Source organism: Thermobia domestica, chromosome 11 (genome assembly GCF_964235325.1).
Source record: "Thermobia domestica chromosome 11, izTheDome1.hap1.1, whole genome shotgun sequence".
Lineage (NCBI taxonomy): Eukaryota > Metazoa > Arthropoda > Insecta > Zygentoma > Lepismatidae > Thermobia > Thermobia domestica.
The window spans coordinates 236,865,775-236,889,789 of record NC_137464.1 but is presented as its reverse complement, the minus strand read 5'-3'; the positions used below and the strand labels follow the sequence as shown (position 1 = coordinate 236,889,789).

The 24,015-nt window shown below is 35.5% G+C and overlaps 1 protein-coding gene across 1 annotated transcript in view; it reads right to left on the bottom strand.

Annotated features, from left to right (window-relative positions):
* raptor (regulatory associated protein of MTOR complex 1) overlaps window positions 1-24,015 on the bottom strand; it is a 95,830-nt gene that overhangs the window by 40,253 nt on the left and 31,562 nt on the right. Inside the window, exons 8-14 of the mRNA XM_081731831.1 lie at window positions 20,349-20,482; window positions 18,993-19,181; window positions 15,525-15,719; window positions 10,013-10,087; window positions 7,533-7,790; window positions 4,255-4,398; window positions 3,592-3,721 (exon numbers count right to left, since the gene is read on the bottom strand). Coding sequence (XP_081587957.1) covers window positions 3,592-3,721; window positions 4,255-4,398; window positions 7,533-7,790; window positions 10,013-10,087; window positions 15,525-15,719; window positions 18,993-19,181; window positions 20,349-20,482 — 1,125 coding nt within the window. The remainder of the gene's footprint in view (window positions 1-3,591; window positions 3,722-4,254; window positions 4,399-7,532; window positions 7,791-10,012; window positions 10,088-15,524; window positions 15,720-18,992; window positions 19,182-20,348; window positions 20,483-24,015) is intronic.

The window sequence follows — 24,015 nt, the reverse complement described above, 5'->3', positions numbered from 1 at the left end:
GAACATAATAGAATGGAAGGCGGGGAAGCCAATTTACAGCGAAAACTTCTTACAAATAGTAAAGTGAAGGAAACTTTCAACTAATGTTGAATATACACAATTTCCTTTACGAGGTTAAGAACATGGAAAACGTACGCGAAAATCTGTCAAGCTGTAAGTCAATTTTTGCAGTCTTTTACAGATTAAAATGACTATTTTGGGGATAATTATTGGCACAGCGATTATTTTCAGATATAAAAGATCCTGCATGTAATTGTCTCTTTCGATGTTTAACTACCGCTAGTGTAGCCATCTTACACCAAATTATAATTTATTTGGAAGATTTGACAACACTTTTCGTGTGTTTGATTGATTAATTGAACTCTGTCACTTTTTTAGAAGCTGATCTATATAAGACAGGAATGATTTTTATTAGTAATGAGGTTTCCGATGCGGAAAAATATCTGTCTTTTATTGGTTTTAGCAAGTCTTTTTTAGTGTACAATCATGTCCACAATTATTGTCGCATATCTATAAATATGTTGTTGTAGGAATATAATTTGATAACGTACTCGCCCAGTATTTCTTACAATGTTAGTATGTGTATAATCGACAAGGACATGAATGTGGCAAATTTCAAGTCAAAAGAGCAGTAAATAAGAGCAATAGAACGAAAATAAAACTTTCTTGTCCATTTAGCAACATTTTGTTTTACTCATTCTAATTTACGTATTTATGATTCTTTTCCTATGAAATTTACCACACATATACATTTCCCGATTATACACATAGTATCAGTATTAAAAGTGCCCTGCAAAATCATTATCAAATTATATTCTTACAAGAAGACAGTTATAGATATGCGACAATCATTTTGGACATGAGTGTACATTACATTTACTTAACGTTTTGGTGGTCACAATGGGCTCAATGCTAGAACGTTCACCTCTGGTGCGAGGGGTTCCAGATTCGATGCCAACGTTGTATGAGAGTTTGTGATGGTCAACATTACGTACGTGGGTTATCTCAGGGTTCTCTCGTTTCCTCTCACATTCTCATTCCACCAATTGTTTTATTCTCATTCACTTTCATTTATCATCTGTCTCTTCTTTAGCCTAAAAGCTATAATGACAGGACGTTAAAAATAAAGATTGATTTAATTTTATTTCATTTGTACTTAACGTTTAACAGGTGTGTTCAATATATTTTTCCCTAATTCTTGATCTAAATAAAAATTAATGAATTTCGTTTGCGAACACTTGATTAAGTCCAAACCCAAAATTTCATAGCTAATAACATGGGAAACAACGCTATACCCAGCATGCGTTTAAAAAAAAAATCAAGATTGCACGAGATATGTAGTTTACGTACGATACATACTGTCCTTGCAATTTTTATTTTAAAAACTGAAATCAAATGGATGAAAATACAAAATGAAATGAAATCTTTCAGTTTAATCTCCAATGATTATGTCTTTTAGGTTAAGGGAGACGGATAATTAAGGTAAGTGAACGACGATGGAAGAATTGGTAGAATGAGAAAGGGGGAGGAAATGGGAGCACCCCAAGAAAACTCGATGTTGTCCACAGCAAACTTACATGACCGAGGATTGAACCAGGGACCCCACGTACCATAGGTAAGTGCACTAGCACTGACTCACCGTGATCCCATGGATGAAAATGAGGACCAAACACTAGTCAGATTAGCATCCGAGACTATACATTGTTCGGCGTAAGCTCTAAACTGCGATAAACAAAGCCACGTGAAACTAAATCTCGCTGATTTGCTGTTGGCCTACCGACGCTTGTACTCCTCCGCAAAATAGTTCATATGATTACTATATGAATCTCCATATAAAACTGCTATATTATTATAAATGACAAAAATATAATACGGATTATCTAATAATACTGCAATCGAGTGTGGTTAATGAAACAAAACAAATAAACACTAAGCATGCGCAGTAATTCTGGCGCCAACTCAACTGTGGACGGGTGTTCTGCTTTTAAGTCTGAAAGATGGCTGACATGAATCCCGGTTCTGCGAGTGTTGTGGTAAAACATCAACAAATTAAACCTTTACTCACTAACCAACAATTGTTTACCAGCGAAATTCAAATACTTTTTTTTTAAATCTTTCGAGTTTTTTTTCTTTCTTTTCCGCTGCTGCTGTAAGTATCTGGACAACACGAGACAGTATTGTCAAAATGCACGTGTATAATTTGCTCCTCCCCGTGAGGAGTGGGAGTGATACATCACTAGCCAATCGTATTTGTGACAAGCGGAAGGATATAAATATTTTGTTTATCGGAGTTTAGAGCTTACGCTGAACAATGTATAGTACCCCCACCAGGAATCAAACGTGAACCACCTCAGGCGTTTGTCATGAAGGGTACTCTTTCCATGTATTTATCTACATTACAAAGTTACATTTAACACCACTGCTTATTAGAATTATTTAGTTCCTTTTTTAAGTAATAGATTATCACCAGAAATTTGACAATTTACTTTTATAACTGCGAAAAAAATAACGACTCTAAAAAAAATCAATCATACAATAGGTGAAATTGTTCCTCAAAAAAATACCATAATTACATACTACTATATTTATAGTTAAGACTGCTGTCAGTGACGCAAATATGCTAGTTGGCGCCCGGGGCAAGAACTAACATTAGCGCCTCCTTGACCAACCAACCCAAAACGCTCCCCCAAATATTTGCCCAATTTTGCGCCCTCCCAATCCGGTGCCCGGGACAAGTCCCGTTTGCCGCCCCTCCTAGTTACGTCACTGTTTGCTGTTAACCGGATCGGCAAAATTAATCAATAGAACTGTACCGAACTTTCAACACAATTATATTGAAAATAAACAACCAAGATTTTGAAAATAAATAACAGTTATAAATTCGGGCTGTCTTGTGTCCAGTCAATGGCAAGTTTTGGGTAGCAGTTACCTTCTACATAGGTATTATATTTTAAATCACATATTGAAAAAAATGAAATCTTTGAGTTTTATGTTCCACGGTTATGCCGGTTAGGCTAAAGGAGACGGTGATGATGAGTAATGAATGAAATGGTGGAATGAAGAAAGTGGGAGGAAACGGGAGAACCCCGAAAAAACCCACACACACGGTGTTTGTCCACCACAAAGTTCACTTGGCGGGGGCTGGGATCGAACCCAGGACCCCAAGCATCACAGGTGAACGCTCTACCACTGAGCCACCGCGGCCCCTAAATCACATATTGCTAAAGGAAGGAAGGAACATAACAGCTACGAGCTAATTAGAAAATTTTGCAAGTGATAATTAGAATACAGCCCATGTAGTTCTGTCTGTGTATTTCTTTTCGTTGAAGCACTCTCCTCCTTTAAGCCAGACGCTTAAACTTTAGTACTAATTAAAATCTTTATACTCTTAATAAAGTAAATGTATGTTTTAATGACACTTTAAAAATGAAATGAAATCTTTAAGTTTTACGTCCCACGGTTACGCCGGTTAGGCCAAACGAGACGGTGATGATGAGAGATGAGTGAAATGGTGGAAGTGTGAGGAAACGAGAGAACCCCGAGAAAACCCACGAGCACGAAATCACACTTTAAAAAGAGTAAAGTACAAACCTCCAGGTAGTCCCAGTTGAGGACTGAGAGTTCCTTCTCGTGATCTTTCCTCTTCGTATTGCTGTAAAGCCACAGCCAAAAATGCATTTTCAAATATTAGCACCATCCACTGAAGGGAGATAACCAGCTCCTTTAAACGAAAGAAAAAATCACATTATACACAGAAACAGGTAAATTAGGCACTACGTGTATTTCTCTTAGAAACGACGTTGAAACATTATTACCGCACAAAAATGTGTAACTTATTTGCCATTTTTCGGTAGAAATAACTGGAGCACATGCATGCCAAAGATTATAAGACGGGGAGAAGATTTCATAAAGAACTATACAATGATGCTGAGACAATTCTAAAACTTTATCCTATAATGGGAATTAAATTGTAGGCCATACATACGCAGCGCGGACGCAAGTATGTTAAACTCTTCGTTACATATATTCTAAACTTATTTTAAAGAATTAAAAAATAAACAGATATCATTTAGCGGATATTTACCATTTAAAATAGCCTTTGCAGAAACTAACTTTATAAAAGACTACATAAAACATGTTTTCCAGAAATACACATACTGCTACGAAAATAAAATCACATTAAAAGATGAAGTATATTTTCAGTTTTGCACTTAAGAGAAAATTTCTACAATCATTTTGGAAACAGTTTATTACCTTTCTTACTAATGGACTCATATCATGGGTCACAACATTGATAAGAGTCATGGAAATACTGTGATCAATATTATTTGCATGTTCACTCCGTTCAGTCACACTGTTGATAAATGTTCCCAACGCATACACTGCCGCTGCTCGTACCTGAAAAACAAAGAAAAGGTATTCTTCGAATTTCTACCATTGCAGCAGATGTCTTATTACACAGCGGATGAATATTGAAATCCATCTTGTATACATACACTGTGTTTCAAAAAGAATGACCTGATTTTGGACGGTAATGATTACGGAACATGGGACGTGCCGGCAAATAAATGAGCGTTGTTTGAATGGGCGCGGCGTTAGATGTTAGTCAATGTGTCTTCTCAGTTTGCAGTCAGTCAGATGACATCCGCTCACCAGAAGTTGTGTGTTTCGCAGTTTGTGAAGACTGAGTGGGTGATTTCGGTTCAGCGTGTTTTCGTCGGCGTTTTGGCATTAATCCGCCTGCACCGAAAAACATCGTCGTTGGTATCACCAATTTGAAGAGACAGGGTGTTTGTGCAAAGGTAAGAGTCCAGGTCGGCCTCGCACTTCCGAAGTTTATGACGAATTTATCGTCTAGATGTTGTTCGTGTAGTTACTGGTGGACACATAGAGCATTTGTAATAGCATAACTAAAACTTGAATATTTTGCAATTTATCCCATTTTTGCAGTATGTTTTTATCAATACATATGGACTTTTAAAATCAGGTCATGCTTTTTGAAATACCCTACACTATAAGAATACTCGAGATTTTAATATTAAATGTTATACTGGAAAAATAAAGAATAGTATTTTTTTTAATTTTAATGTATTTTCACAAATTCAATGTATTTTCAAAATAATAAGAAGAAGGAGAAAAATACGACCAGAAATTATTACTTTAGACACTAGAAGAGTAAAAAATGACTGCTTCAAAATGAATGGATATAAATCATTAAATCTTATCCACCGAATCTATTTTAGTTAAACCATTCGTGAGTATAAATTGCGAATGTTACCAGGAGTTTGAAATTTACGCCAAAAATCTACTATCTTATGAATTCCTTATGTTAAGAACATAAAACTCTGTTTATAAATTGCTCATTAAAAATAAGTGAAAACGTGTCCCAGAGTTTTAGAGAATTCCCTTTTTAAGGGGGGGAAGAGCGAAATTTCTGTACTTTTTCCCTTCCAGACACAAGAAATAAAAGTGATCTGGTTTGTGATCGCATCACGAAAAAACGGCTGAACCGTTTAAAATGATTTTTTAAATATGGTTAGTACCTACATCAAACTGAACTTTTCTATTTACTTTGGTTAAATGTGTATCCTAAGGAAGAGGAGGGGGGATCAAATTTTTGCAAAAAATATAATATCTAACGAGGCCCTCAGAGTGAAAAGTTCTCGTTTAAAATAAGCAAACACGTATCCCAGCGGCAGTAAAAATTGCGCTTTTAAGAGGAAAAGGTAGCGTTTTCTATAGCTTTTTTTTCACCACATTCAAATCGGTTTCCTGTTTATCACTACAGGAACATGTGAAATTAATTTTCTGTCTACTATGATGTACTCACATTTATTTCCAAATTGCATAATATACTTTCTGTGTTAAATACTTTCGAATTGAAAATAGTTCCCGTCCGTTATGAAGAACCTACTAAAATGCTGGAAAAACGTGTCCGTGAAATAGAAAGTTCTGTCCCTAATAATATCAGAAAAGATTCGTCTGCATTATCGAAGTGTCCGTCAATGGAGGCTTCACGGCATATGTTACATTATATATATGTATAGAACATTTCAAACCGAAGAAATCACTATCGCGAGATTTTATCCTAAGCGAGAATTCGTTCCACGATATTTTCGACGTTGAGGTTTATGGCCAGGCGAGATTGCGACCCGCAAGGAACTGAACACGCAAGATTTTGGCCGAGAGGTTCTGGATGCAAGGTTTGTACCCAAATCATGCTTTTCTATGGACGCACATGCGCTACGGAGATTTTCAGATGCGCGTGAGGTTCTTAATGAAAGTTTCTACTCATTTAGCGAGCACGAATTCCCTGAACTTTCCAGGTCACAGTTTACAAATTTGCAGTCTATATATATAATGTAAAAAAAAAAAAAAAAAACCTATATTTTCCCCCACCAGGGGGGTTCCTCATCTACAAAGCATGTACGTGTATATTGTGTGTGTACGTAGGTAGAGAAGTTTTGCAACACAAATTAATTTATTTTATAAAATACCCCCTACCAAAAGCTAGGTAATACTAGAATAAGACAGGTTTCGAAAAGTACAATTTTCTACTTAAAATTCCCTGACTTTTCCAGGATTCGGTGGGAACTGTGTTCATTTAGTTAACTTTGTTAACTTTGTGTATGTTTCTTGCTAAAATATCACTTTGTACTTAACAGAAAGATGTTTATAATATGCAAACAAAAAAAAAAGAGTATTTTTTTTTTTTCATCAAAATTGAATACGGAAAATAGGTACAAATACCCCATTACATTTTAATAGTACTTTGTAACTATTAATTGCCGTCAGTATGAAACCAATAAATCGACGTTTCTAAGGCATTAAGTATCACGAAAAAGTTTATCACTGTCTATATTATCATAATCTACTAAACTTCTTTTGGAAACCTATGTCAGAAGGTATTACATAATACTATACTACTTCTATATACGAATAGAAAACATCAATATGACTACAAATGACTATGGGACAAAATTCGTGCGTTATCTGCTTGATCATGGTGCATTTATTCTTCGATGTTTATAATTTTGAGCAACATATTAGTTTGTTTTCTTTTTTTCTTTTTACTCTTTTTATTTTATTATTATTAAAAACAGCAGATTTACACTTAGTATTATATAGAACAGTTCATTTACTACTCTGATGGAGGCACCGAGAAACGACTCCAAGTGTAAATTTAAAATATATATGGATAATAATCAGATAGGTCATACATTAATACCTGCGAGAAGAAATCTTCAAACATGAAGTTGTGTTCATTTTCCTTCCGACTGTTTTAACGTTATTTTGAAACTAATTTTATAAAATTGACGAACCATTGCGACTACATTAATGAAAACTTCAGAAGTCTAATTTAGTATAATCACTGACCATACATTCAATTGCTACGACATACCTATAGGCTTTTGACTGTATCACTTTGAAACTGATACAAGTTACCCTGTTACCAGAACATGCAGCTAAACCTAAACAACATGAACTAATTTTATGTATTTAAAGTAAGTAAATATTCTGTTATTACTCACCTCCGGCACAGGATCCTGTAAGAGGGTATACAATTTTTCATGAGCTATGTCACGAACTCCACACCATCTGGCGCTATCATAGTCAGTCCACAAGCGCCCAAGGCATATGGCAAGCCACTGGCGGAGAAGTGGATTACTGTCCCCCAGCTGCTCTAAACAAATAGACACAAGGTTTCCTTGTAACGCGGCCTCTTGGCCAGGTTGGTAACTGTTTACTATACTGGCAAGAACAAATGCGGCCAGAGTTCTGTCTTTGCCCTGAAAATTATTAAAAGAAATTAATAAACAGACACTGATTTCCGTTTATGTTCTCTGAGCCCAATTTTTAATTATGGATATCAATGCTGGAAACTTACAAGTTACACAATAAAAATAAGCGGTAGCAGGAGAAACTAATCATGTAACCTCCTGTAAATTCACATAGTTTTGGAAGTACAGTTTTAATACAGGGTGTCTGAGTTTAATTTTCAAAATTCCAGTATACTTCCAATATATTCAGTATAACTATCAGCAAAATTCCTGTGCCTAATACAATGATTTTTTTTAAAGTTCTTTAGGAATAATCACATTCCTGATGATTTCAGATTTGTAATTGTTTTACCATCAAAAGAATATTTTATTTTTAATAAATTTAGTTAACCTTGATTTTTTGAAATACAATGATTTTTTAAACATTTCTAAAGGGCCTCCTAACTCCCCTCACAACCCTCTACTCCAGCGTTTCCCAACCTTTTTCAACTTGCGGCACACTACGGGTGTAACTTGAATTCTCGCGGCACACTCATAGATATTATTATTTGCAAATATAAAATACCATAGTGATTTTTTTCTGTGATTACTGATCTCCTTCTCACAGAGATGAAAGCTCGATCACTGGTTTTCCCCTATGCTAATTCATTATGCTTATTTTTTATTCTAATTTTAAAATAGAAAACAATTGCAATGAAATATAGGACTCAGATTGTTAAAAATACGCTTTCTTTTTCGAAAACTGTATCCAACCTTTCACTAAGAACGAAGATCACTAAATAACGAACGAACAAACAAATGTCTTGTACTTGTAATTTTGCTGTTTTAACCAAAACCGGTGCATATTATTGCAATCACACAGCTTGCGATGCATCGAGGTCAAAACACACCTGTTGAATAAAGTGTTGTTCTGTCATTCACGTGCGAATGAGTGTTCTACGAACGTTCACTTGACGCGTACCGTACAAGTGCTTCCGTTTCTCGGTGTTAGTATGACTCTCAATTGAAGCGTAACATAGCAGCTAACCGTGGAAATGTGTACGAGCCGAAATACTGTCTGCTACACAGTAATAGATGTAGAATAATATATTCCAATTACAGTAATTTTTTCCATGGTAGAAATTTATAGTAATGTGAAATACAAAAATATACATTTTTTCCTATGTCTTGCAATTTGGTTGCTATGGAATTAATAATTTTGTTTCGATTTCCTCGCGGCACACCAGCGGTCCATTCGCGCGCGGCACACCGGTTGGGAAACGCTGCTCTACTCCATCCATTGCTTTAAATATCTAATTACAAAATGTATACAACTCTTGCTCTGGAAAATTTTACAATCTCAATGGATACAAAATAGTTTCTAAAACTATTAAAACAATTTTAAAAAGTATTGATGTTTCATGATTTTTCCAGTATGTGAGTCAAAATTTCAGTATATTTCCAGTATTTCCAGTATCAAAATTAAATTCCAGTATAATTCAAGTATTTCCAGTATCAGTAGACACCATGTAATATCTTAGTCGTTCACTGCTACCCGTAAAAGAAACATGAAAAAATGAAATGAAATCTTTGAGTTTTACGTCCCACGGTTATGCCGGTTAGGCTAAAGGAGACGGTGATAATGAATAATGAATGAAATGGTGGAATGAAGAAAGTGGGAGGAAACGGGAAAACCCACACACACGGTGTTTGTCCACCACAAAGCTCACTTGGCGGGGGCTGGGATCGAACCCGGGACCCCAAGCACCAGAGGTGAACGCTCTACCACTGAGCCACCGCGGCCCCCTAAAAGAAACATGAGTTTAGCGGTTGAAAAAAGTAATCCAGAAATTTGGACTACATTAATAAACAAACAGTGAAGCTTGCAAAATATCGTAGAAAAACAAACAGCAAGACACACAACACATGTAAACAATATTTGCTTTCTTTTATATAAATTCGATGTTAAATTGCATACTTTGATGTATTATCAGTTCTTCTTATCTTTGTGATCAAGGTTCAGTGCTTTCAGCCAAAACACTGAAGAAAATGCCTTTATCAACACAGTTATGATAAAATGAAGTACGACTATTGTATTGTTTTAGCATCCTTAATGTGTATAACCAACACATTTGTTGAGCATTTGTGTGTTAAAAGACCTGAGACAATCTTGCTACCGCAGCATAACTTACACTTGTCAGTAATACCGCTAGTAGTTTTAATACTAGTAATAAACGTTCATAGATACTTACATCCATAGAAGGATCCTGCAGAACGGCCAAGAAGTACTTGTGCCCATTATCTCTGACTAGATCAGCTTGACAGGTCTAAAAGAATAATAAAAGTTGCTACTTGAGAAGCTAGTATTCTCAAAATGGATCGAACATTCACAATTAATATTTTCTAAGAAGATACAACTGAAGTATATGTAACACAAGGAGGTGTCAGTAACTACGCAAATAAATGGGAAAATTTTAGGAAACTGCACTCATAACTCCACCCTTGTTGGCACTAAGAATTATGTTTCGACTTGTATGTATTTTTGATAGGATTAGTAATTTATGTATTCAGGTACGACACTAACAGCAGTTTTAGCTCTGCACTGGTAGTCGTCCCACTGAGAAAAAAAAAAAAAAAAATTGCCACTCATAGTGATACAATAGAAGCATTAGTTCACGCATAATTGACCGAAAGCAAGCAAAAAATTATGCCGTAGGAAAGAAACAAAAATATTACACATTTCGGTTGCAATAATTAGCTTTGTGGGATACAGAACAGGGCGGCGGCGGGAATTGAAATTCGTAACAAACTGAAAATTGTTAGGAAGAAAGTAGCCATGATGATATGGAAAACAATACAGCAGCTATTACTACGTACCATTGCAACTATTAGGATTTAGATGTCTGGGCTTCCAGCATCTATGGCCATTTAGCCCGTCACATACATTAGGGATGACGTCCCTCGGCGAGCACACTATCCGGAGAAATGGAAGGAAAGAAGCGGCCTGGGATCTATAAGTTAGGTACTACCCCGGCATTTGCCTGGTGTCAATGAGGAAAACCCAGGGAAACCTCATTCAAGATGACTGGCCAGAACAAGTTTTTTACACTTTTTCGACCGAGTAATCCCACCGGGAATCGAACCCGGAACTGCTCGCACCCACTGCAACTATGGCCTCCTCTTACCATGTACTACTACTACTAATAGTATTATATTAGCTATTACTAACATTAAAAGTATCGTATCCTTACTATGGATATAACTATCTTGTACTGGAATGTCGCCAAGCAACATATAATACGCTGATATCCAAAGTTCGTATTTCCGCAATTATCTTCGTTGGATTGAATTTTAAATGATCTCCATCACGAGTTCATGTTCTTTTTATTACTGTTATTACTGGTCCTTACAGGATGCTACTGTTATTGTCTTGTTTGTCTGTCATACCTCCGCTATCTTAAGAACAGTGATAGATAGAAACATGCGGTTTTCGACTCCACTCCGCATCGAAACATATGCTTATCAGCCAAATTTCAGACAGTTGATCCCAAGGGGTCACTTTCAATCACGTGCCCAAAATATCATTTGTTAATTACTGTAGGGGCCACCTGAGTTTGTATCTGATACAAACTCAAACTATTAGCTTGTCACATTTTTACCATCGTAACACGCTAAAAATAAACATTTTGTCAGTACTGGCCTCGGTAGCCAAGGCAGTAGAGCATCTGGCTGAAATAAGGTGAACCCAGGTTCGATTTCCGGGATGATCAGAACCGGATAACTTTTCCGTCGCCTCTGCATCTACAGGCTGTAGGGTTACCCAGCCTCGGGATAATGTGCGTACCTGGGGCCAACCCTGGGGGAAGAAAGGAAGTCTCGGAGTCGTGTTAACTACTTACCTCCAACATGGCCAAGGTGACGAAAATGTGAAGCTCTACATCCGCATCTCCCTCTATATCCCTTCATGACAGAGCTTCACACGAGGGACACTTTCAATTTCACCATTAATCACTATTTCGTTTCAAAACATTTAACATCCCTAAAGGTATTGGAAATGTACCGTCACAGCAGTGGATCTAGTTGTTTTACTTTCAAACTCAAGAACAGCGAATAGATAAATCTGATTAAATGGTAACCTGTGAGGCACCTAAACGGAAGTTCAAAAGATTGCAACGTATGCAAAGGTTACATGCCTTATTGAGTTTGGTCATTATCATCAGAGTGCAGTGGTGGGCAAATTACATTTCAATCGGAGTTCCGTATCTGTGCAACGTGACTGTTCATGCCGTGTCTAATGCTACCCCTATTCCAACCTGTCCCCTGCACACCACGATGTTAAAGATTGCAGCCGAAATCGTTCAATTATTGTGTGAACCAATGCCTCTCGGAAGCTAAAGCATAACGAAGTTATTCAGGTAGTTCTTCAATTCCAACTGGATTTTACGTCGTCTGAATACAGAAGTTCGCAGTCAAATGGGAAAAATGTACCACACTAACAGGTGATTAAATCGATAAACAGTACAGGGTAATTTTAATTCATCTCTCGTAATTGTCTAGGCATTAAATGTACGGATATATCTTGGACGCTCTTGTAGTACTCTTTATTATACTAACCTTAATTTTTCCAGATACCCTGATAAGTTTCTCCCTATTTTGACACATCAGTCTCATTGGGCGAAAGGTGGGATAGTACCTTCGAATATTACGTCACGACTGCATTATTTCTCCTTCCTTACCCACACAATACTGTAACAAAGATATTATTTATTTACTTAATAATAAAACTAGCTGTATTATGCCTTTTTTTAAATCTCTGTGGCATATTTAAAGAACTCCATTGTTGTCTTCCTCGGTCACAATGTACGCTGAAAACTTAGCATTAAGTATTATTGCTATACTTTAACACCAGGGTGCGAAATTTTGGGTCGGCAGGTAGCAATTAGCGACCGAATATTTTGGTTTCGCGTTAGGCACTTGGCTTTTACTTTGTTTGTCTTCGAACTACAAAGAAAAAATGGCGACCTGACCTCTGATCTGGCTATTGGATTTAGATCTGAATTTTAGTGTCCCTGCAATACATTAATTTATAAGTGTGTACTGAAAAAGCAAACCACGATGAATGCTTACGGTAAGGCAAGCATTCATAGAATAGAACAAAGTCTATATTATACTTCACATTTTCTCCAAGCTTACCTGCTTCGAAGAACACGCTTTTGAGCATTTTCATTCTCAAGGATCTACTCCATAGTAATTTAAATTTTTTTTAGTAAACCTACTGATTATAATAGCCTAATTCTTATCTAGTTTCCCCTCATCCAGATTTAGTATGTCCAAAGAATATTCTTTACTATTCTATGTTGGAACAATACGGAAAAAAATTACAAAAGGAGCTTTTGATGTAAACAAGACATCAAACCACAAGGCAACAATACAATCAGTGCATTTATTTTCTATTTTGGGCAAAATTGTTGCAATTTGAATAATGCAACAAAAAAAGTAAAATTCAAAGTCAGTTATAAATTACGTTTTAATACTGAGAAACATTTTATAGAATTTAGAAAGTATTTTGTCAACAATTAGGTCCATGTAAGAGTCTATGAAGCTATTTGTTAATGTAACAATTCATATATTGGTACGTCCACGAAGAATATTAATACTACTATTAAAAAAATATGAGAGATTCTAAAAAGTTTAGGATTCTGCTGTTTCTGGCTTATTACACATTTAGGTGGAAGAAACGCCTATTTTGTGAGTCCCTGAATACAGAGTTGAGAAAAAGCCCCACAAAATCCTTCGTGTGGAGAATTGTACTGTGTGGGACAGGAACACGGACATTACGCAAAAGTGATGAAAAAAGACAAGAAGCCTTCGAAATGTGAGTGTGGATAAGAATGGTGAGAGAAAGCTGGGCTGAGTGGAAAACGAACCAGATGTTAGAAATTATAGGGGAGAAAAGAACGATTTTAGAGCCAATTGGAAAGAGGAAGAGAGACTGGTTGGGGCATTAGTTTAGAAGGAACTTTATCATGAGGGACGTGCTAGGCAGTATGGTGGCAGAAAAGAGACTACAGTTGATGGATGGTGTCGAGACAGGAAAGTTGTGCAGACAACGTGGTTAGCCGAACCGTACAGCATGGAAGCTTCTCAGTTGCGATAAGTGACTTGACAACAATAGCAGAATACCTATACCTATGATGATGAACCACCATATTAAGGAAGTCAAGATTATCCACAAAACATATTTTCTAATAGAATTTGTGATTCTCAAATTATTAGGACAAAGAAGCCTAAACTAAATCTAGACGAAGGGAATCAAGGTGTGTGTATATATATAAACCCTGGGATAATATAACTGGGGTCTGAGGAATAGTTCTGTTTAAAAATTTGTTGCCACGAAGCATATCACCAAGAATACAAATGCTCAAAGGCATACTCTTAGAAGCAACTGATTTTTGAGAAAATGTGATGTACAATTTTAAATATGGTTTTATTCTGAGAGTGCTTGCTGGTTAGTGAACGTGCATCGGTTGTTTTAAATCAGTTCTACACTTCTAAAATTTAAGTGTTACGGTATTGGAACAAATTAGTTATGTAAGAGGTATCTGGAAAGTGATTATTTACTACTTTCTTATATTATAATTACTTTCAGTGCATTTAATATGACTTACAGATACGAGTTCTTAGAGCTAATTTTTCAACGTACATTATGACAGAGAATGGCAACAGAACAAATTCTTCAAATGTCTCAGAGACATAGACGAAACAGGCCTAATATAGCTAGTAGCTAGTTTTATTATTAAGTTAATAATAATCTGCCAGACTTGCTTTATTGCATATTATTTATTTAGTTTAGCGTCCTATGGTTATGCTCAGTTTGCTAATGGAGAGCATAACCATAATTAGAAAGCGAATCTGGCGTCATAAAGAATAGTGGAATAAAATTTTCGTTATGTTATGTCCGTATGTTCTTTAGGCTAAAGGAAACGGATTATAAAGACAGGATCATGGAAAGGAAGAGATCTCCGACGCAACCCACGGACACGATGTTGTATATCACAAAACTTGAATTTCACCAGGAGCAGTACTATGTCTACCGTGACAATTTAAATCTCATTTGTTTATCCTCTTGAGCTAATTCTAATGAATATAAAAACGCTTTTAACTACTTCAGAACAAGAAACACTAAACTTAGATCAACTTTCGATTTCGCAATCTCAGATAAACAATATTACGAGGTATGTCCGAAAAGTAAGTAACGTTTTTTTTTTTTTTCTAAAAAAAAAATCAAACAAGTTTGTTCAAGCCAAATTTATTTTTACATGAAAGAGCACATCTTCAGCTATTTTTCAACATAATTCCCACCAATGTTCAAACACCTGTGAGAGCGTGTGACCAAGTTATCGAAACCTTCCTCAACGAAACATGTAAAAATAAATTTGGCTTGAACAAACTTTTTTTTTTCTTTTCAAACGGTATTTACTTTCTGAACACGCCTCGTAATTAATTCATGTAAAATCAAATAGTCTAGTTTAGTCAAGTCGAATCAAAACTAGTCAAGTCAAATCAAGACTAGTCAAATCAAATCAAGACTAGTCAAGTCAAATCAAGACTAGTCAAGTCAAATCAAGACTAGTTAAGTCGAGTTTAGTCTAGTCTAATCTAGCCTAGTCTAGTCAAGAAAAATATCAGTAAACTAAATGAAAAAAAAATTAAAAATAAAAATACGAACATAAGAAATGAAACTTGAAATAAAGAACAACTTACACTATCCACAGCTAATATTTTGGCCCATATAAATACCAGTTGTGGTCTTAATTCTCGTGCCGAACTCTGCAGCAACTTTAGAACGTATGGAAAAATACCAACAGATAAAGCTAAATTCACAGCCCATGGTCCCAAGTCTAAGAATCTACCTAACAATTCCAAAGCACGTAGTCGATGAACTTGGCTTAAAAGAACCTGCAACAAAGAAATTAAAGCACTTTAATATCAATAAAAGTACGAAATATATATATTCAATGGTTCTTTCATATACTTAATAGCAAAACTTTAATTCATTTATTTAATTTTTCAAGGTGGTAAAGCCAATATAAAATTCCAATTACTTCAAATTAGGTGCTCCGAGTTATGTTACGCAAAAAGTATGTTTCCTGTAAATAGCTCCTATTAGCGCACTCTGTACGATGGAAATAATTATATATTTATTTTGAAACTGTATTTTCTAACGTAAGGGAAAGACGAATGACTTCTACAAACTATACAGGCTGTCTCCTAGATGTTTGTTTTTAAATTCTACATTCCTTCTCAATTTTTTCAGGTCTATTTATATTATTTTCCAGCTTTCAACTTTTAAACGGAGAAAATCTATTGCTGTTTAATAATCCTTACCAGAAGATTAGTTAGAGAATAATGTACAGTAATTCAGAAAAGCAAGCACAGCTCTCACCATTAACTGCCATATGATTCATATACATGGGCAGTAGTTACATTTTTACAATTTTTTACACGGGGAAGTTCTAAAAATTATTAATTTAAATTCTAAGCACTTGCTAATTTATGTAGCTACATGTTACTTCATATTCTTCTTGATTGGGGAATGGAAGTGGACAGGACAGAAGCAGTGGACGGTCTGGTATCTTACGAGGAATTCTTCTAGCTCTGCAGATAGAACTAAAAAGAACACCAGTCTTGCAGCCACTAATGTGCGTCTTGACTTCGCTAAAGTTTGATGATTCAGGTGATCTTGTTTTCACGATATCGATATAAATATATAAGATATGTGCACGGAGTCATGAGCCCAATCCGAAAGTGGTAACGTAACCTACTTTTGTCTTTGTGAAGTTAATTTTTTGTTTAAATTTCACAACCAAGAAATAACTGGGCAGTACTAGCTTGGCTTCTGGCAGACAAACGAAGCTTAATCTTATTTGAGGTGCAGTTTATTTTAGGTTTCGTCACTTGATATTTGATTATATTGTAAAGTTTTCTGTCTTTTAGGGTAGAGCTAAAAGATGGTACCCGGGAGTTTGGACTTTTCCAGCACCATTTATTTAAAAAAAATCCTCTTGAATACAAAATATTACAAATAAGCACAAATTCCTCTAATTATTTGGAGGCTTGTTGGTGAAGATTAAAGGAGCCCAATGACTATGCGTCTTAGGGCATATTGAATAAGTGCTTCTCAATGACCGGGCGTCTTAGACAGGGGAGTTGGAATTCTCAATAACCGTGCGTCTTAGAGAATCCGGTGATTAGGTGCCTCTCAATGACCGAGTGTCTTAGAGAGTTGGGGTTTGATCAACTGGACGAGGTTGATGTCTTCTGTGGTGTGCTCTCTTCTTTGATCCTAAAATATCAGCTACCTTGGTTGATCTCCATCATTTGCCGATCACTGGCGATGGTGGACAATGTTCTCTTTGTACATGTCGTCTGTGGAATATTTATATCTAGCACGTGGTATAGAAACACATGCTTGCATGTAGCATGATGTGAAAACACGTAGAACCTTCCAATATACTTGTTTAACATACCACTAGTTTCTGCTGAGCTGGTAGCATTCTCATTCTTTTTCGTAACAACACGCTCAAATGATGATGTGCCAGTCACCTGTTCTATAGAAGATAAGAATTTAGTATTAGCACTATAAGAAAACTGTAAAATAACTTGAACACTGTACATTAAAAGCTATTTTATGTTTTGTTTCTTTCTTTCTTTCTTCTCATGGGACTTCAACGAGCGGCTCCCATATTTGAAACGTTAAATTTAGTTTTACCTAACCTCTATCCCTCCTTAAAAGGATCTTTAATATTAATAGCCTATTTCTACTAGTCTCTCCACGATTATCGAGAAGTAATCTTGCTTTTCCTCATTTTAAAATATGGGAAATAAAATACTTGTATTATTATACCTATGAGAAAAAGCCTTCCATGCTATATGGAATGTACTTGTAACAAGGAAGCGAGTTTCGGATTACCGCATAAAACTATGGATTGAAATTCCACCTGAACGGTTTCAAGGTCCACACAGGAAGAGTAAAGAATTAAGAAAAATAGAAGGATGCAGATTGGAAATCCCGCTAGCAAAGATGTATCGACGCAGGAGGACAATATTTTGAAGAATTTTAATGTACAGGTATTATTATTATTATTATTATTATTATTATTATTATTATGCACATAACTTTAAAAAAAAGCTTTTAGATTTGATGACATTACTTTTCGGACAAGCTTCAGTATGTTTGGAAGTTGTGTGTTACTTATTTCTATACCAGGGTGTCTATTAAAATTTCAAAATCAAATTTTGTGACTTTTTCGTGGCCTTTTCTTTACCAAATCATAAAATTTCGTAACATTCTCAAGTACGAATTTGGGTGCGAATTAAGCCGAATTTTCATACATACGATAGAAGCATACTTTGGTTGCGATTTGGTAGCGTCTAAAGCCGACCATAGACATTTTTGGTGGTGAATTTTGACGTTTTATAGAACAAAATTTTCCGATATGCATTTATATTTGTACAGATAAAAAAAAAATCGTGACCCAAAAACTAAATTTCGTGACTTTTTCTTGACTTTCATGGCCGTTTTCTGATTTCGTGACTTTTTCATGACTTTCGTGACCAATAGACACCCTGTATACTGAAGCAAAATAAAGATTAGATTTTGATTTCATGAGACCAATAATTATGTGAGAATGTGGTAACGGTAACTGGCTTAACGTATGATAACATTTTCAATTGTTTATAAATCCTATTCAACTCAAAAATGGAAGTTCTGTTTTTCAGGATATATACTGTATGGTACTGATCAACACTAAAAACTCAAAATTTTTGGGACTGGCATTTTTTATATACATATTACTTCCCAAAAAAATTCAGAAGGCTACCTCACGAGAACTTGGACATATATTTCCAAATGGAACGTATAATCTGAATCAGTCTTTCAAATAAAACAAAAAGCAATAATATCTTCACGCGTTCCAGCATTTTAATATTTTGTCGAAAATTGCACGTGATGGCGTGAAGTCCGGCGCCACCTTTGGAGGCCTGTATCTCCAACCATTTTTTTTTTTCTGCTTTGTCTCAGAATTTTAATACCTGTTAAATTTACTAACATTTGAGACAATCGAGGTAAGATTTTTTTCTCTGCCTACCTGAACTAATCTACACTATGCCTTATAATATACTTCTTTTTGCGTACACTTGCAAGAACTCACAGTTTAAAAGAAATTGTACCTGCAATACTATTGGTAGCTGCTCCGGTGGGTTTCGTTTTGCTGACCCAAGACTAAGCCACACTTGAAAGGCAGTCAATTGTTCTTCAAAAAAAGGAGAATGAACAAATTGATCCTCAGACTCAAGGATAGCAGGCAGCTGGGCAAGACACAGATCCAAAGCTAAATCCCACGCTTGCCACATTGGATGCTAAAAATGAAAATTAAACATGAATTATAATTTAGAACACTGTAAAAATTAGACACCAATATTTTAATATACCTCTATTACAAGCAGTTTGTGTCTCGTGCACGAACTCTTTGAAAATATTCCCAAGTCAATTGCTCAGATAATGATGGAATATGTCTGTAATACTATGATTCACTGATTTGAAAAATTCATGCAAAGTAAATGATATACAAAGAGGGGAAAAATAGGCACGACTGGACCATGATTAAAAGCTAGGTCTCCAGCTTACCGTGTCGACACGTTAATGACTAATCAGTCAATTCCTAAACAGCCACACATTCTCTCACTCTTAAAGTCGATGCACAACCACTCAGATTACATAGACTGTACGACAAATTCTGTTGTACTTGGACAATCCAATGTTAACATTACACAATACCTCTAGGAGTGGACTGGCTAGCGTAATGATTAACGCATCGTCACGACAAGTCTAAGACCTGGATTCCAATCCTGGTTTAGTCATTATTTTTTTTTCACTCTTTGTATATCACTGACTTCGCACCTATAAAGAGATGGGTGTGACATGTAATCGGTTATTTCTTCGATTATCGTATATAAAGTATTTAGTAAAACAATAAATAAATAAAATAAAGAATTTTATTTTCTATTGCTATTCTGAAGTAAAAACTAATACAATAGTTCTTAAAGTGGTTTAATATTATTAATTACGCCCTTATAAGAATAGTTTAGCTAAGTTACACATTTCTCATCCTATTTAGGTATAGTAAAATTCAATATTATTTAAAGCTGGAATTTAGGTACCAAATTACGTGTACTTAAATGAAATCAGAATGTTTAATATCCACTTTGAAGTATATTGAATGCTCTTAAAACAGACTTAGACTTCCAAAAAACATAAAGGAATGATAAACGGCATTGTCATTTGTTACGTGAGCTTCCAAAACATACATTTTACACATTGTGCCCAAAGGACTATTGATAGGTAAACGGTTAATTACAAACATTTTCATGAAAAATATGTGGAATATATAAAGATCACACTTGTTTTATATAATTTCATTTACGGTTAGAATACAAAATTTCTGAGATAGGTGACCTGAATAAAACTACACATAGTAGAAACAAAATGGAATAAAGAAAATTGCATAATCAATAATTTCAACTAACCTGATACGTCGGAGGCAACTTTGGAGATGAAACCGGTGTACAATCATAAGATCTCATAATTCTTTCTGCCAGCAGAAAGTTACGAAATAAACTAGCTACCAAAAGATCCTGACGAAATAACTTCTGGAACAGATCTAGAAGAAAACATGAAGAAAAATTTCATTGTATTACATATAACACAGATTACATAAGATTAGCGTCCCTTACAGCAACGAGGCTATATGAAACGTGGACCTACAATTAAGTGGGAAGCGAACCACACGAACTTCCACCGGGAATCGAATCCAAATCTCCCGCGTCAAAAACGCGTACTCTAACCATGTGGGAGCTCTCACATCTAAGGTGTCCTATTGTGCCTATATGTAAGTTTTACCTCATATCTACCGCACCTACACAGAACCAATACACGCGTAAGAAGGAATAGGAAAATGAAATGAAGGGAAGTGAGTACTTGAATAAAGGTTACATGAACTGAGTAATTAGGACTCCATTCACACATACACCCGCCAATTAACATCCTCCCATATAAAGCTTTCTGAAATTACTTTTTACGATAAGATTATTCCACCTATCAATATTTCCAATGTTCTACGATTTTAATGTATATTTTGCCTAGTAGCAGTTATTCGGTAAATTTTAAAATTCTTATGACAAAAGATTGGTCTACAGTAATCTGTTTAAAGAAAGAAGTCAGTCACTTTAGGATGCGAGGGATATTTTGGTTTCAATAAACGTTTGTACAGACGGAGGAAGGCTGCAGCAGAGGAGACGAAATATTACCTGCAAAACCTATTTAAGGGCATTTATGTAAACAATTTAAAATTTTGGGTCGTTGAGATTCCGCGACTACCCTTTTCTCTGGAATTACCTATCAAGAAACCAGATCATCATTAATACTAACCTCAGTAGTCACTAACACTATCTTAATCTACAAAGTGAATACACTGACTTACGAAAATAAACTTAACTACGATTTTTTTTTCTGTATGATTTGTTTAAACAAGAAACACCAATTTATCAACTTAATTGTAGTAATATAGGCAATCACAGTATTTTTTTTATTTTTTTTTATTTTTTATTTATTTATTTTTAAGTTTAATGTTTCACGGTTATAACCTTTAGGATAAAGGAGACGGATGATTAGTGGAAGATTGATTATTTTTACACTTCATCCTTTTCACCCCCTTTCCACCTAAACTCCTCATCCTTCTTCAACTCTTTTCCCTTAGCATACGCATTACAATGAAAGTGCTAATGATAAAATGTCGTAAGTCACCCTCTTTCCGTTCTCGCCGATGGAAGATGAATTTGGATTTAAATGGCATCGAGGATGTCATTATGCAAGTCAGCGACCCTAAAAACTAACACTAATATTGGGCGTTTTCGATTATTTTTACAGATCACTACTCAATTTTCCGCATAAATTGACCCCCGCTTCTCCTTTACGATATGCATTTTATTGACTTTAATATCATATAACCCTTGGTGAACGTAAGGTTGATAATCATGTTATGTATCATTTTTAATTGGTTTAGTAGTTACTGCGTCATGCGATCAGACAGAAACTTACATTCGCTTTTATAGAATAGATTTATTTATTACTAGCTGAACCTGCGCTCTTGACACAGCGCATCATTCACTTATGAGCATGAATCTCTTACAGGCACAAGTGAAAGACGTCTTGATAAAAAAAATCGGCAAGGGGTGCCATAAAGGAGAGATTTTTTCGTTTTTCTTTTTTTTTTTTCAATATCTCAAGACCGTTTCAAAGATTTGAACCTACTTCCGGTTGGAGTTTCTAATTCATGTATGATCAGTGTTTTCTTTCTTCTTGCAAACAAATTACATTATACACACATTAATTATAATGTCAGTGATATATGGTATTCATTGGGCAAAACACTCTAAACAATAAAGATTCAACTTAGACTGGAGAAATGGTTATCCTTCGTTTTTCATTATAATTTGGTCATGAAACAAACGCTGAAGAGATATTCTAACCCCGTATACAAATGTGTGGTGTTGGAATGTATAACTCGTAGGATATGATGCTTTACTTAAAATTTCAATACTTCCAGTGTACCCCTAAACAATGTAATAAATATCGGTTACTTTTTAAATATTCAATTACAACTGAACAATCTACACAAAATTTGCAATCGATCAGTGAAAACGACATCTTTCTAGAGCTTCTGGTTTCCGAAATATCATTGTCAAAAGAAAAAAAAATGAAATGAAATCTTTGAGTTTTACGTCCCACGGTTATGCCGGTTAGGCTAAAGGAGACGGTGATAATGAGAAATGAATGAAATGGTGGAATGAAGAAAGTGGGAGGAAACGGGAGAACCCCGAGAAAACCCACGCACACGGTGTTTGTCCACCACAAAGTTCACTTGGCGGGGGCTGGGATCGAACCCGGGATCCCAAGCACCAGAGGTGAACGCTCTACCACTGAGCCACCGCGGCCCCCATTGTCAAAAGAATTGGCGACAAACATATAAACTTTTCTTGACCACAAAGATACAAACCTAGCATTTTAATATATAGATTACATAATGTTTTCGTGAATAACAAAGAAATACACAGTATCAAAATTTTAGAACGTAAGCCAGATAGTATCTACAAATTGCTACTTATTAAACTAATAACTGCTTTCAGATATCTCCTCTTAGGCTACAAATCTCAATGTGCAAGCTTATAATGTCACAATTATCGGGTACTCAAATTTCTGTATTATATGAAGGTCACGGTAACAATATTAGAATATTTAATAGCACTTTCAGAGTATTAACTGGCCCACTTGTCAAAATTATTATATTATTTATTATTATTCAGTTAGTTACAAAGAAAAAATGGTGGCAAGAGTAAAAAACATACGATAAGTAAAAAAAAAAAAATATCTGCAATGTAGCTATAACTTTTTTTACATTGTTCATCCTAACCTCTGTCCTCGTTTATTTTATTGTTATGTTGTTGTGGTCATGCTATGAAAACTTGATCCAGTTGCTAACCAGGGTGTCTATTAAAATTCCAAAATGAAATTTCGTTACTTTTTCGTGACCTTTTCTTTACCAAATCACCAAATCATAAAATTTTCTAACATTTTCAAGAGCGAATTTGGATGCGAATTAGGTCGAATTTTCATCCATGCGATAAAAACGTATTTTGCTTGCGATTTGGTAGCGTCTGAAGCCGACCATAGACATTTTTGGTGGTGAATTTTGACGTTTTATAGAACAAAATTTTTCAATCCGTACTTACATTTGCACAGTTAAAAAAATCGTGACCCAAAAGATAAATTTCGTGATTTTTTCGTGACTTTCATGACCGTTTTCTGATTTTGTGACTTTTTCGTGACATTCGTGACCGATAGACACCCTGCTAACGCTCTCGCCTTCGGTGCCAGCGGTCCCGGGTTCGATTCCCAATGGGGGCATTCGGTCGAAAAATTGTAAAAAGTTTTTTCAGGCCAGCCATTCTGATCGCGGTTTTCCTGGGTTTTCCTCATTCGCACCAGGCAAATTCCAGGGTGGTACTTAACTTATAGATTCCAGGCCGCTACCTTCCTGCCCCAATCCTTTCATCCTTCCCTTTCCCCGGATAATGTGCTCGCCGAGGGACGTTATCCCTCATACGTGACGGGCTAAATGGCCATAGATGTCGAAAG